Here is a 13,046-nt window from a genome sequence, read left to right on the forward strand (position 1 = left end):
ATCTTAAGCTACGTAACCGCTGTGCCGCGTTACAGGTGGTCTACAACACTTTTTCGTGACTTTTTTGAAAAGATGAAATTTTCGTTTTGTAAGAATTGTTTTCTCTTTTATTGAATTTAATGCGATCACTGATGAAGAGTTCCCAAGGAGCAACTATGTCCGTTTTACTGTCCGTTTTACCATCCGACGGACGTCCGTTTTGCCGTCCGTCGGATGGCCTAAAACAGCAGAAACGGACACTGTTTCGGACGATTGTCAAAAAAGCTCAGGTTATAGCATTGATTTTTTATTGCTATAAAACGTCGCGTTGCTATAAATTATAGCTCATTCCATATATTAAAATCTATTAAAGCAAGAGACCAGTAAATTATTTTTTTATTCTTTATATATTTTTTCATTTATTTTAAAAATACATAATTATTTCGTTACCCGGCGACGAACGCACAATCGCCGGGTTTACAATATTATTGCTACATTACATTTAGAACATTATTATTACTGTTACTATCTATTACTATCTATCGTTGTTTACTATCTATCACTACAACTCGTTGATTTCGCGCTTTTCGGCCAGTTTCCTACTGCCCAGTTCTGTACCACTTCGTTTTCGTCGGAATTGCTCTCCCGGGTAGAACATGTACATGATGGATTGCGGTGACGCTGGTCACCGCTCTGCCGCTCTGCCGCTCTGCCGGTTCACCGCTCTCAAGATCGGTCTGTGCCTCGATTTCAGTCTTGTCCAATGGATAGGCGCAGATTAGTTTCTGCCTAAACGATTCGATGAAGGAAGGATAGTTCTCTCGCAGGATAATCGTCACCGCTTACTGGATGGTGCGAGGCCGTACACGCATCGGATAGCGCTTTAAACCCGTTTCGGGCAACGGTTACCGAACAACATTTCCGCCGTGGATACTTTGGGCTTTTGCAAATTCTACAACTGACAAAAGGTCACAGAATTACAAATAGACAAACGAATTACAGCCTTTTCCTCACGCACATGATTGACGAAAATTGTGTTTAGCAGAATGTTGTCCTTGTTGAAGCATTGGATGTTTTGCTGCCAAGAGTTGGCCGATCACAGCACCAGCTCATGCGATGGGGCGAGCTAAGAAATCCTGGTACCTTTTGTCCTCATAATTACGAACGATCTCTACCAGTTTAAACACCTTGTAGAGGGGCCCCGGATCGGTCAACAGCAGGTCGCCCTCCCATGGGATCACACTCGTTCGCTCAGTCGCAGCGCCCAGCCAATGTTGCGAATTCGAAGTCATCCAGCACTTGTCTAACCTGCAATGAAACGGATGCTCATTTCACAAAATACACAACCTGGCGTACGAAATTCATTTCTTCACTTCCTTGATAATATTTGCGCACCAAATGCTTAAAGATCGGGTCCAGTCACTGGTGGCCGGTGATGCATGTTTTGATGTTTGTTCCTGGCGCTTGACGGCGTTGTTACCGGTTGTCGTATTGCTGATGGAAAACGTACGAATCTGAAATAAAACAAGACTTCAATCGGGTGCACAAAAGTACAATTGTTTAAACTTTTTACACGGCCCACGGCCCCACGGATCTTCGCCACCAACAAACTGCACGAAATGAACTATGCACTGACTCCCGTCGCAGCCTACTGCGTAAAATGTGTGACAGTAGTGCGCAAGCGCGAAAACCAACATGTACGATCGTTTCCCCGTTTCTTTCTATCTCATGTTCCATCTGTACGGTTGGTGCAAATTTGCTATAAAATAAGCTTTCCCAGAACGGTGAGTGTGTGTGTGCGAGTGTGTGCGTTTGACGAACGGCGTTTCGTCAGCTGAGGAATGACAATCGTCCGCCCGACCGTCCACCAACGGATGGTCTCGTCACGCCGCTGACGACAATCATCCGTTTTAGCGTCCCGCGTCGTCAGCGCGCTGACGATACGAAAGCTCGTGGCTCCTTGGGACGCTGTTGGGATCAGTCGTAAGAGGTTTGGCCAACTATGTTTGTTTTTATATATTTTTCTCGTTTCTTGGTTTCTCGGTTTTTGCATCAAATCAGTCATTTGTTCAATTTGTTCAATGTTTCAATTCAATTTGGTCAATTCTACCGAGATTGAATCTTTATTATTATGATGATTGATAAAAAATTAAACTCGACGAACTTTTCGGTAGCGTACTCCTGTCTATAGCGCTGGGTTCGGGTGCGCTACGGGTTTACAGGACTAGATGGGTTTTGGCTAGTTTGGCATTAATCGTTAACGTCAAACTTGTTACGTTTCGCATCGTGTGTCCCCGCAGTATAGGTTTTGATTTCACCGACGATTTCATTTTTAATGTTAACATTAACAGGAAGGTGTTGTTGTGTTATCAGTTATTGTTCAGGGATTCATATAAAAGCCTCAGAAACTCAGAGCCAGAAATTTCAATAATTTTTCAACTTTTGCCTTCATCTCAAAAGAAAAGCAAGAGAAAAGCTGTGGTTACAGAAGAAGAAGAAGACATAGTGTCAGGAAACAAAGTAAAAATGCAATTTATTTCAGTGTGGGAAAAACGAAATCAATCTTAATATTACATATTAAAGTTTAATATTTTTGTGTTGTTTCTTTTGTGGTGCTATTAACATTTCGGCGATCATTGGAGATAATTGGATTGTGTATTTTGACTCATCGACGGAACACCAAGAGCGTATGAAAATGACCACACAGTGCTTACTTAGTATTTAGCAATTAGCTAGTTAACGTTGGTTCGTAAAATAGTGGATGAATGAAAACTGCTTCACCAGGAAGCATTTGTTTTGGCTACTCCGTTTCGGAAATCTGACAGTGTTTATATTTTGTGTGCGATTTGCCGCTGGGGCCATAAATATTTCCCACTAAACCGATCATATTTCGGTCGGCAACATCATAAAACTACAGGCTTTCGGAAAGTGAAGTAAGTTAAATATGATGTTAGTTGATAAAACGTGAGGTGAGGTGATAAAATCGTTCTAGAGGGATAGAGGGGAGAGAGGAGAATCGAACGATCTAGGAAAAAAGCACACAAGCATACGAGTTTCTATTCGTAGTAATAAGATTTGGCGGCTTTTGGTTCCAACAACACATACTAAGAAGAAGAATGTTTCGCGTGAAGAATGTTGAACCAAGAGCGGCAAATGTGGTTTGAGAAAACAATTTGAGACTGTGGCGTTAGGCCAATTTTACATTTATGTTCTAATGTCCTGTCCTGTACTACTCTCCACTACTCTTTCTTTCAACGAAAATCGAAACACTGCTAATAACCCCTATACCTACAGAATATAAAACGATCATAATGGAGGGCATCGCTTCAACCGTGGCTGGGACAATGAAAAAGGTACAATTTTTTGGAGGAGCATTTTTACTAGACTTGCTGAGCCATTACAGAAACCTTTGCACGGTCCTTTCCATTGTTAGATGAGATAATCTTTATTTTTGACGGTTTAGTCGATGCATGTTTAGGCTACGATAAGAAGATTGCTAAGCTTTTTGATCCATTTTCACAGAAACGAAATCGGTCCTATCGAAAGGCAAAGCAGAAGGTGGAAAGTGATCAACAAAACGTTGCTGATGCTCTACATTTGGCAACTTACGCACAACAAACGCCTTTGGCCGTAAAACGAGACTGTCTGCCGGCAGTTTCTTTAAATCAGGATCAGCCAAAATTCGCTGTTGATTCTTCTTCCATCAAGGAACCTAAATCGGAAACTTTTAAACAACTGATACGGAAACCAAGTCGCCACCGTAAACGGAAAGCAAAAGGCTCCAACGAGGATCCCGCAACAAACGATCGCTTGGATTCGCTTACAGTCGAGGAAGTGTTTCCTTCGAATTATTTCCAATCGCAAACCGTTGGACATAACGAAGAGAGTTCTAGACCAAACCCCGATTTTCGAGAGCCGCCCAAGAGCAAGAAAGAAGGATTGGCTGTAAAAAACACTCTCTGTTTTGCAGGACTTGAAAACATACATGTGGGGTCGTTGTTTCCCCGTTCCGAAAGCGCTTTATCGAGTTCAATAATTAAAGACATTTGTGTTGATGCCATTTTCCCTCGGCTCACCTTTGATAGTGGCGTAAATAAAATAAGTTCTTGCAAGCAGATTTCGCCGTTACAGTATAAAGTACAGAACTCTTTAAAAGAACCCAAGATCAAAATCGACATTGCAAAGGAAGGATTGCAGCACGTTGGCTGTGAGGAGTTATTTCCCGGCAACCAACCCGTTAAGTCATCCTGTCACAGTCTTACAAGAGAAGATAGTAACGCTGCAAGTATGAATGCTCTCCCGGAAGTGTCAAAAACGGATAAATCGCGTGAGCAAATTCTTGCTGAGCGTGAGGCCAAAAAAGCTGTTAAGCTGGCTGTAAAAAATAAAAGCAAATCGAAAGGCGCTACTAGTGAACAGCAACCATCGGAACGAAGGAAACAGCTACAACAACATGAAACGAAAGAGAAAAAGTCAAAACAGTCTGCAGGTGCCGTTTGGCCGTTGGCTAAGTCCGACACGGATGCAAGCATTTGTGAGAAATTGAAAGAATTACACATAACCGATGCAACATCCACGGATAAGCCAGACGAATCCGAGCCTGCTGCAAGTTATGTCTCTGCAGCCTGTATGACCCAGGACCAGCTGGCAGAAGGGGTATCACAATATAATAGTCCGAACCATCGTCCGGGTGATAAAGATTCGATGTCCTTAGCGAAGCCTCCAAAAAAGACACTGACTAAAGCGGAACGAAGAGCGATTCAGGAAGCACAGCGTGCAGCCAAACTTGGCACACAGCAGACTAAAAAACTAGAAGCTGTTCTACCGCCGGTTGTCACACGAACGCAAGAGGATTATGCAAAAAAGTTGTCATCGAAAAGCGGTATCGCGAAGTCTGTGGTTAGGAAGAACATCACAAGCGTTGGTGTCGCCCCACCGCGCAAGCATATTGTGAATCTTTTTAATCATCTCCACCAACCTAAGATGGCTGCGGCCGAGGTTATCAACTCTCCGACAATACATCCGGTTGTTACGAAGCTTGGCGTACGCTACGCCGGGGGTACGGTGGCCGGTTCGAAGGCACGCTGTCTGGCATTGCTGAATGTTGTGAAGCAATTAATACACGACTACGAGACACCCCCGGAGAAGGAGTTTTGTCGCAGCTTCGAGGAAACGCTGAATAGTGCTGTCGTCTATTTACAGCGTTGTCGCCCTTTTTCGGTTTCGATGACGAATGCCCTGCGTCACGTAAAGATGAACACTCGTCAGCTAGACGCAAAACTGTCCGACTCGGAACAGAAGGAATATCTGCTTGAAGCGATCGAGGCTTACATTCGCGATCACATGGAAAAGGCGGAGGAAGCGATCTGCATTTCGGTGCAGGAGAAAATCTACGATGGCGATGTCATTCTAACCTACGGATGGTGAGTTTCACATATAACCTATTTCAAAACATTTTGGTAAGCCACGCTTTTCGGCCTTCGTAGCTCTTCACTCATCAAGCACATCCTCGAGGAAGCGAATCGTCGATCGAAAGCCTTTCGCGTGATAATTGTTAACGCACGACCACGCGAGGAAGAGAACGTAATGTTGGAGCAACTCGTACGTCAGGGCGTAAGCTGCATGTGCGTACTAATCAACGCCGTTAACTACGTGATGCCGGAAGTAACAAAAGTGTTAGTCGGAGCACACGCCTTGCTGGCGAACGGGTCTGTGATGAGCCGCGTCGGAACCGCACAGATTGCCCTCGTTGCCAAATCGTACAACGTGCCTGTACTAGTATGCTGCGAAACGCACAAATTTACTGAGCGTGTCCAAACGGACGCTTTCGTCTACAACGAGCTTGGTAAGGAGACGAATGGAAAAGAATAACATCAAACTACATTTTTGAACAACCATTTTTTACTTTAGGAAATCCAAACGATCTAGTTCTATCCCCGAGGACGCGTGATTTAGCCGAGGCGAAGCCAATGCTGACCGGCTGGGAAACGATTAGTTCTTTGACTATTTTAAACCTTCACTACGATGTAACGCCGCCGGAGTTAGTGACGGCTGTCGTTACCGAGGTAGCGATTTTGCCCTGCACCAGCGTACCAGTGATTTTGCGTATAAAACCATCCGATGTAGCGTACTAATAGCTGTCTCATGATCGTTTTCCAGGAAAGGCACCTATTGTTTATTGCTAACAGCGAAATCGGCTTAAGGTGTATTTAAAAAGTGGAAAATGATTAACGCTGCCCCCCTAATGCTGATTGTAGACGAAGCCATTTCAGTTCAGTTGGCACAAAACAAAGTAATACATGATCATAATGTTATTGTAGTGTTACGTTGCTGTCTGTTATTTGTGTTTTACATTCATTTAATACTGGAACGTGGTAGGAACCGACGGCTCTAGAAAGTTGGACCCCTTTATGGGGTTTCATACGAAATGCCTCGTTCTCTATGGGTTTTCCTTCTTTCAATATCATCGTAACGATGACTCTCCGCCGTGGACGGTCAACAGGTTGATTTTGGGCTCCGTATTTGTGGAATGTGTGTACAGGTACAACAGCGAACCGTACGCACTGTACGGTGACCTTACAGTCGTGTAGCGTATACGTCTCACCAAGCTCCGGTAGGCTGTGCATGTCATGAGAATGGATAACGACGATCCAGTCCGCAGAGTGTTCTTAGGCCGTGGTAGGCGCCGAGATAATGATAATGCATCGACAAGATTTGAATGACGATTTAAGAATGACCGGCTGACGCTCGAGGGCGAGTAGTCGAGGGAGTCTGTTGCAGTCCAGACGGCTCAGCGATTTTAGATGCAGAATAATAATAATTCATTGATTCGGAGCGTGTAACAATCGACTAGTCCCCGAAAAGTACCAACATAGTTGGTTTATAACATGTATTGCGATCTACATTAAGAACTTCGATTTGGTACGATCTACTCTCTCAGAACGCGTTTCCTAACTTCCGCTTTGTATTCTGCCGGGTGAACTGTTTTTCGGTGCAGATATTGCTTGTTTTTCGTGCTAAAACGTTGTGTGCAATACGGGCAGCCATACAGCGCCTCACCGGTATGGTATATGGCTATGTGTTCCTGTTTTGGAAAAAAACCAATTTTAGTACAAGTGCTATTTTGCTTTTTGGTGTCCTTACCCGTTTGTAGTGTAGTAATTTGAAGCGCTTATGGCAAAGTTCACACTCGTAGCGAGTTGCAGCATGTGCGCGGCGCATATGGTAGGCCAAAGCGTCCTTATTGCGTAGCTGTTTGCCACAGACGACGCAAGGTTCCAACGAACAGTCGGCCACCGTGTGCATGCGTCGCATATGCTTCGTGAGACAATATTTATCCGTTAGCCAAACTGAGCATACGCCACACTGGACCCTGCTATCCATCCGCCGGCCTTCGTGATGCTTGCGATGCACCAAAAAGCACTGTTTTGTGCGAAATACTCGTGCACACACTTCACACACGTGCTTCTCTCCCTCGCCGTGCATTGCAACGCGATGCTTACGAAGCGATCCAAGGCTCGCCAACACTTTCCCGCAATCAGGACACGGAACTGATCCGTGAGCTACCATTATATGTGCATTGAGGTGTGCTTTAGAGACAAACGCTTTCTGGCAAGTGTCACAGCGCAACGTACGATCAGCAGCTGTTGCGTGAACCTCTTTGGTGTGCTCCTTCAGAACTTTGCTTGAAGAGTAACTTTTACGGCATAGCAAACAACGGAATGCATCGGGATTAAGGTGCAGCTGGAGGTGTTCTATCATCCAGCATTTTTTGTAAATTTTCTTGTTACAACAAAGAAGATACCCAGAGCAGTTATGCTCGTAGCGATAGTGCTTTCGCAGTTCACCGAAATCCGTTAATGGTGTCAAGCAAAGATCGCATGACAAATCGTAATGGCGCAGTACCAGCTGATCATTGGTGAGCTCGGAATCGATGTGTGCTTCGGCCTGCGAGGGTGTAAGTTTACTGACTTTGCTGATTTCGCTACCTTTGAAGAACGTTTGTTTATTTTTAACTGAATGCTGTTTCATTTCAGGCAACGCTTCTTTCGCTAAATTAAGATTCCTGACTTCAGGCGCTTGTGTTTCCTCGCCAGTTTTAATGACGTTCTCTTCGAGCATCCAGCTCTGATGGAATTTATCAAACGCTTCGACAAGAGAATGGGCAGAAAGCACATTGATGTTTTGTGGAGTGCTACCCGTTGTCTCTGACTCGCACAGTATTTCCAACTGAATCGTATTCCATGCAGGTTTCACCGGATCTGGTTGCTTTACTAATCTTGAACCCTCGCTCAGCGTTACCAGATTGCGCTTTACTTGCTCAACAAAGGCGTGGAAGTCCTCGATGATCGCCCTGCACGCTGCACAAATTAGGAACGAACATTGGGGATCTAAAGTTAGCTACAGAACATAAAAAAAACAAAAAGGTGTAGTAGCCAGCGAAGTGAAGTCTTTCCTTTGTCGGAGAATGGTCATACCTTAAAGTAAAAGACACAGTCAATCTTAGTAATCAGATTCTGATCAATCAGCATTAAAGGGGTATCAGGGTGCAGACAGAATCTGCACACCTTTGCACAGAAACTTTCCATTTTACTTTTTCACTTAAGTGCTAAGCAACGAGAGTATCGAGAGTCGACTGGCCATGATTTATGACGCAATTTGTTATTGTTTACAATTCGCTTTGTAACTGTCCGGCCACACGATGCGCAACGAAACGTTTTTGGCATTTCCTATAAATGCCAAACTGCTGCGCTTCTGTCAAAACATTTATGTGTCGGCCGAACGCAAAACCCGTAAGCAAACAGAGGATAATATAAGTTCTTATTTGGCGGTATAGCAAAATCGAAAAAACAGAAACAAACATTCAGAAATCAATTTATTTCTCTTCTATTTCTGTTTTCTCGGACCAAAAACACGAGTGTAAACACGTTTGACATTTCGTTTTTATATGTTTGCTGCCACACGAAGCGTAAACGATTTGGCATTACAAAATAATTTTACGCTAGCTCTTACGCTTCGTGTGGCCCCAGCCTATATGTTTTGGTCGAGACGTAAACAGTTTGGCATTTAATGGAAATACCAAAAACGTTTATTTGCGCATCGTGTAGCCCGGCAGTTCCGCTGTCCGCTCGTAAAGTGTCATAATTCTGCACATGCAACACTTTTGTGAGCATCTGCAGAACTTTTTTATTTCTTTCAATACATAAATACTCTATCTTTATTGCAGATAGGTAGAATTTATTTATGCGAATTTAATTACAATAATTGCACGCGTCACAAGTTACTTCCCTACTGGCTAATTTAGACCCGTAGACGATCACCATTTGATGCTGAATCGAGTGAACAATATTGCTGTACGCTTTGTGCCACACACAGGACCCTTTTTCCTGTACTAATCGACAGAAACAACGCAGAAAAAGATATAATCTTTCGAGAGTCTTGTTTTGTACCAATTCTTGGCCATTAGCTGCCAGCAATTCAACGTCGTACTCGTACGGCACTTCAGCACTTGCGACCCAATCTTCCATCAACATCAACCAATCGGATCGGTTAATAATGTTGCTGTCTTTTGTGTTTTCAGCTTGTTCATTTTCACATAAGTTTCGTTTTTCAGCTTCCTTTTCGTCCGTTACTTGGTTTAGCTCCTTCAAGGGACTGTGTTCTGGAGTGACCCACAAGGGTTCATCGATTTCCGCATCACTACACGTTACCAACTTCTCGTCACATTGCATTTTAATCTGTTTCTCAACCTCGTCGTTTGGCGGAGCTTTCCGAGCCTCAACTCGAGTTTTCTGATCCTCTAAACATGGTACTATCGATGGCGATTGTTTTATAGGGGTTTTCATATCCGCCGCTGACCCCGGTTTGCGGGCAGACACCAATAACAACTGTCGCCTGAAGTCACGTATCGCTTCGTTGCGAATGTCTTCCGGTAGAGCTGCCAGCACTTCCGGATCGAGACCGGATGGGAATTGTTCGAAAGCACCACAAACGGTCGTAGTTGATTTGACTTCGTTGGAGAAAAATTTTCTTAATCCTTCATTCGCTGGTCCTGCTGGTGGAAATCCCCGACAGGTGCGTGTGATAGGTTTTGTTATTGTGTGACGTCTACTCGGAGATGCCGTATTATCACGTCGTTTTGGCGAAGCCAATATATTTACAATTCCTGAAGTAGTACTTTCTTTTTTTGGCGTTCGGAAGCTTTCGTGTATCAAGGACATCTGCTGTTGTCCTGACCAACCCCACGAAGTGGAAGGTTGCTGCTGCTGTTCATCATGCTGGTTATGTGGCTTCATTTCCTCTCTTATAGCGTCGTTCCCTGTCTGCTTGGGTTTTCCGATGAGCTTTTTCTGCTTACTCTCCGCATATTGCAGCATATTTTTCAACCGAACCCCGGCCATACCATCCACAGTTTTTCGATCTTTAGCGAACTTGGATATCTGGATGCCAATGCCACGCAGTTCTTTTGGTTGAACGGCGACTGCGCGCATAATACCAAGCACAGCACTCTCGATCACCGATGCATCATCAGTGTGCTGCACTAGTGGTTGAGATTTTGTTACAACATCGCACAATCCGTGGCCCATAAACTTTGCCGTCTCGATCGGTGCCTCTGGAGAACGAACGAGCAGCTTTACTGTGACAATTTTACCGCGCTGTCGAAGATCAAGTAATCTGCGATGGATTTCCGCAGTCAACTGACGCATAAACCGGTCAACCTCTTGTTCGGTCGAAAACCGTATCCCATAGTTAACATCTACGGAAACCGATTTTCTACCCTTATCGTACACGAGTGGCCGTTCGTCGATACCCCGAGCGGCATTGTAAAGTGTTTCGCCAAACTTTTTCCCAAACTTTGTCTGTAATTCATTCAGGGAAATTGTTTGCAAGTCGGCGCACGATGCGGACGCCATAAGTTTCAAACGAGCGGTCGTGCTGGGACCAACACCCGGAAGCTCGCCGATCGGAATGTCCCTCATGTAACTTTCGACTTTGTCTGGAGCGAGCCAATATTGCCCGTTTGGTTTCGCTCGTTTCGTTGCCATTCGAGCTAGCAAACGATTCGAACCGATTCCGGCGGAACAAGCACAACCAGTGGTGGTCGATATTTCATTTCTTACGAACGTAACAAAGTCCATCACGGATATGCCGATCGACTGTACTACCTCGCTTAAGTCAACGAACATTTCATCGCAGCTAACTGCTTCGATATCAAGTGTATACTTAATGATCGTATCGTAAAACTGGTAGGCCACCTCCTTGTAGCCCTCAAAATCGTACGGTATGGTCCTGAGCTCGGGACATATTTTAAGAGCTGCGCCGACAAACATGCCATTCTTCACACCCTTTCGGCGAGCTTCGTAGCTACACGAGGCAATCTCCGACAGCGAATTATGATCGTCAATCGACGAAAGGCGCGACTCCTTTGGAATGTCGGGTGTTTTGTTGCGTTCTTCGAACCGCTTATGGTACAGCTCGATCTCTAGAGCACGATTTTGGCCTGGCTGATACGGAACGCGGGCATCTGAGCCACGCGAGTGTGTTACGGCCACCGGCAGTCCGCGCAGATGGGGGTGCTTTCGCAAACCAACCGACACGAAAAAACAATCCATATCAATATGCAATATGCAGCGAGAGACTGCCAGATTCTCGAACCCATCCCGATCTTGGATACGGGGTAAGTTTTGGGATAGCACATCGCGTGCCGGAAACGAACCGGAAGATTTTTCGCGTAACTCGGCAACATATGCCTTGAAGCCTGCACCGAGTGTTGCGATGTGGTGCAGCCGTGAGTTGTTGAAAAATTCCGCCAAAAAGTTGGGATCAGTCGCGGTGAGTGGTTGCTTTACTGAGATTTTGGGGGGTGGTGATAGAATTACTTCTTTAACTGTGGTCTGCGCCAGTACATCGTGTTGGTGTTGATTGATGCTTTCAGTTTCCTGTGAAGCTCTGTTCTCTTGCGATCCCGACAGGCCGGGTTGAAGGATTATTTCCGTTGATTGCACTTCGTGACCCTTTTCGAATGTGACGGATTCCGAATGGGTGAAATTTTTCAGCAAACCCAAAACATTTAAACATTCTCGTGGACTGATGTCGCTAGCATCGTTGCTATTCTTACGAGCTTCGTCGTCAGTCCTTCCAGCTTCCTTGGTTTTTGTTGCCATGCCCACTGTTGCAAAGACCAACTTTGGCTGTGATGGCTTATGTTGGGTGTACAGAAGATAGCGCTTGTAATCAACAATGCGACCATTTTGCAAGCAGTCTATTACCCAGCGAGGGCTGATGATGATCTCTGACGTGATCGAACGTACCTTCACGTCGGGCAAGACCGAAGCGATCGTGTAAGTAGTGGTTGGTCGTTTGTAGTGATGAAATATACCTCCGTGTAGCATCATAATTCGCTTAAGCTCTTCGGCAGATGGATTCGTGTGGCCGTTTACGAAAATCGATATGCCGGAGAACAGGTCGGATTGGCGCTCTGTAACGTTAGCTGCCGAGCGTCGAAACTGATCCTCCAGTTTGGCGATTTTCGCATCCATGTAATCGCCCTGCCAATGCAGCACAGTTAATATATGGGCATATGATAACGATACCCATTTTACATACCCATCCTTCGAAGCCCGTTTCGCTCTCGTACTTTTGCTTCCGTTGCATGATAGTGTAATGCAGAAATGAACACTTCAAACAGTAACTCACTAATGTTATTAGATACGACACAAGATACGCTTTATTTTGCTTTAGTTTAATTTAATTTAACTTAATTGCATTATTTTGATGATACAAATGTTTACATTCAATAATTTTTTTGATACAATTTGACAGCAGTAGCATGCTTGACACTATCATAAAGTGTGTGTGTTTTTTTTTCCCGATGCGGGAAACAACCTGTTTCCCCCCCAACCACCCCCGGAAGGGTCCTGTCTGGCAAGCAGGGGGCAGGAACGCGATGTGTAATCGCCCTTTATTTAATTTATATACATTCATACACGTATTTACAAGTAATTTTATGCTTAATCACATTCGCAAGCCGCGGATGTAGACGTATAGACGGTTTCAGCACCGCTACA

The 13,046-nt window shown here is 44.7% G+C and overlaps 3 protein-coding genes across 4 annotated transcripts; 1 reads left to right on the forward strand and 2 right to left on the reverse strand.

Annotated features, from left to right (window-relative positions):
• The first annotated feature begins 2,254 nt into the window (after window positions 1-2,254).
• On the forward strand, window positions 2,255-6,374 carry LOC131206478 (translation initiation factor eIF-2B subunit delta). Of its 2 annotated transcripts, none has more exons than XM_058199040.1 (6): window positions 2,255-2,334; window positions 2,622-2,912; window positions 3,274-3,332; window positions 3,502-5,402; window positions 5,466-5,824; window positions 5,890-6,374. In XM_058199040.1, exons 3-6 carry the CDS (start codon window positions 3,291-3,293, stop codon window positions 6,111-6,113), a joined length of 2,526 nt encoding a protein of 841 aa, XP_058055023.1. In that variant the 5' UTR covers window positions 2,255-2,334; window positions 2,622-2,912; window positions 3,274-3,290; the 3' UTR covers window positions 6,114-6,374. The 2 variants fall into 2 exon arrangements, with proteins under 2 accessions (XP_058055023.1, XP_058055024.1); XM_058199041.1 differs by having other exon boundaries at window positions 2,263-2,334; window positions 2,664-2,912.
• LOC131215450 (transcription factor grauzone-like) lies at window positions 5,909-8,510 on the reverse strand. The gene is made up of 3 exons (XM_058209840.1): window positions 8,457-8,510; window positions 7,123-8,379; window positions 5,909-7,063 (listed from the first exon to the last, which is right to left on the reverse strand). The coding sequence occupies exons 1-3, from the start codon at window positions 8,508-8,510 to the stop codon at window positions 6,908-6,910; spliced, it is 1,467 nt and encodes a 488-aa protein (XP_058065823.1). The 3' UTR covers window positions 5,909-6,907.
• Window positions 8,511-9,228: 718 nt separating this feature from the next.
• Window positions 9,229-12,748, reverse strand: LOC131212831 (DNA repair protein Rev1). Its single transcript, XM_058206877.1, has 2 exons — window positions 12,586-12,748; window positions 9,229-12,527 (listed from the first exon to the last, which is right to left on the reverse strand). The coding sequence occupies exons 1-2, from the start codon at window positions 12,631-12,633 to the stop codon at window positions 9,231-9,233; spliced, it is 3,345 nt and encodes a 1,114-aa protein (XP_058062860.1). The 5' UTR covers window positions 12,634-12,748; the 3' UTR covers window positions 9,229-9,230.
• Between the last annotated feature and the right edge of the window lie 298 nt (window positions 12,749-13,046).

The sequence above is a fragment of the Anopheles bellator genome, chromosome 1 (genome assembly GCF_943735745.2).
Source record: "Anopheles bellator chromosome 1, idAnoBellAS_SP24_06.2, whole genome shotgun sequence".
NCBI classification, from domain to species: domain Eukaryota; kingdom Metazoa; phylum Arthropoda; class Insecta; order Diptera; family Culicidae; genus Anopheles; species Anopheles bellator.

Bases quoted from the DNA above. Each gene is read 5' to 3' on its own strand.
- LOC131206478 (XM_058199040.1), top strand. From the start codon at position 3,291: ATGGAGGGCATCGCTTCAACCGTGGCTGGGACAATGAAAAAG. The intron at 5,403-5,465 runs GTGAGTTTCACA...CGGCCTTCGTAG, and splicing joins GTCATTCTAACCTACGGATG to CTCTTCACTCATCAAGCACA. The intron at 5,825-5,889 runs GTAAGGAGACGA...TTTTTACTTTAG, and splicing joins TTTCGTCTACAACGAGCTTG to GAAATCCAAACGATCTAGTT.
- LOC131215450 (XM_058209840.1), bottom strand. From the start codon at position 8,510: ATGCTGATTGATCAGAATCTGATTACTAAGATTGACTGTGTCTTTTAC. The intron at 8,380-8,456 runs GTATGACCATTC...TATGTTCTGTAG, and splicing joins ACTGTGTCTTTTACTTTAAG to CTAACTTTAGATCCCCAATG. The intron at 7,064-7,122 runs GTAAGGACACCA...TTTCCAAAACAG, and splicing joins AATTACTACACTACAAACGG to GAACACATAGCCATATACCA.
- LOC131212831 (XM_058206877.1), bottom strand. From the start codon at position 12,633: ATGCAACGGAAGCAAAAGTACGAGAGCGAAACGGGCTTCGAAGGATGG. The intron at 12,528-12,585 runs GTATGTAAAATG...CTGCATTGGCAG, and splicing joins AAACGGGCTTCGAAGGATGG to GGCGATTACATGGATGCGAA.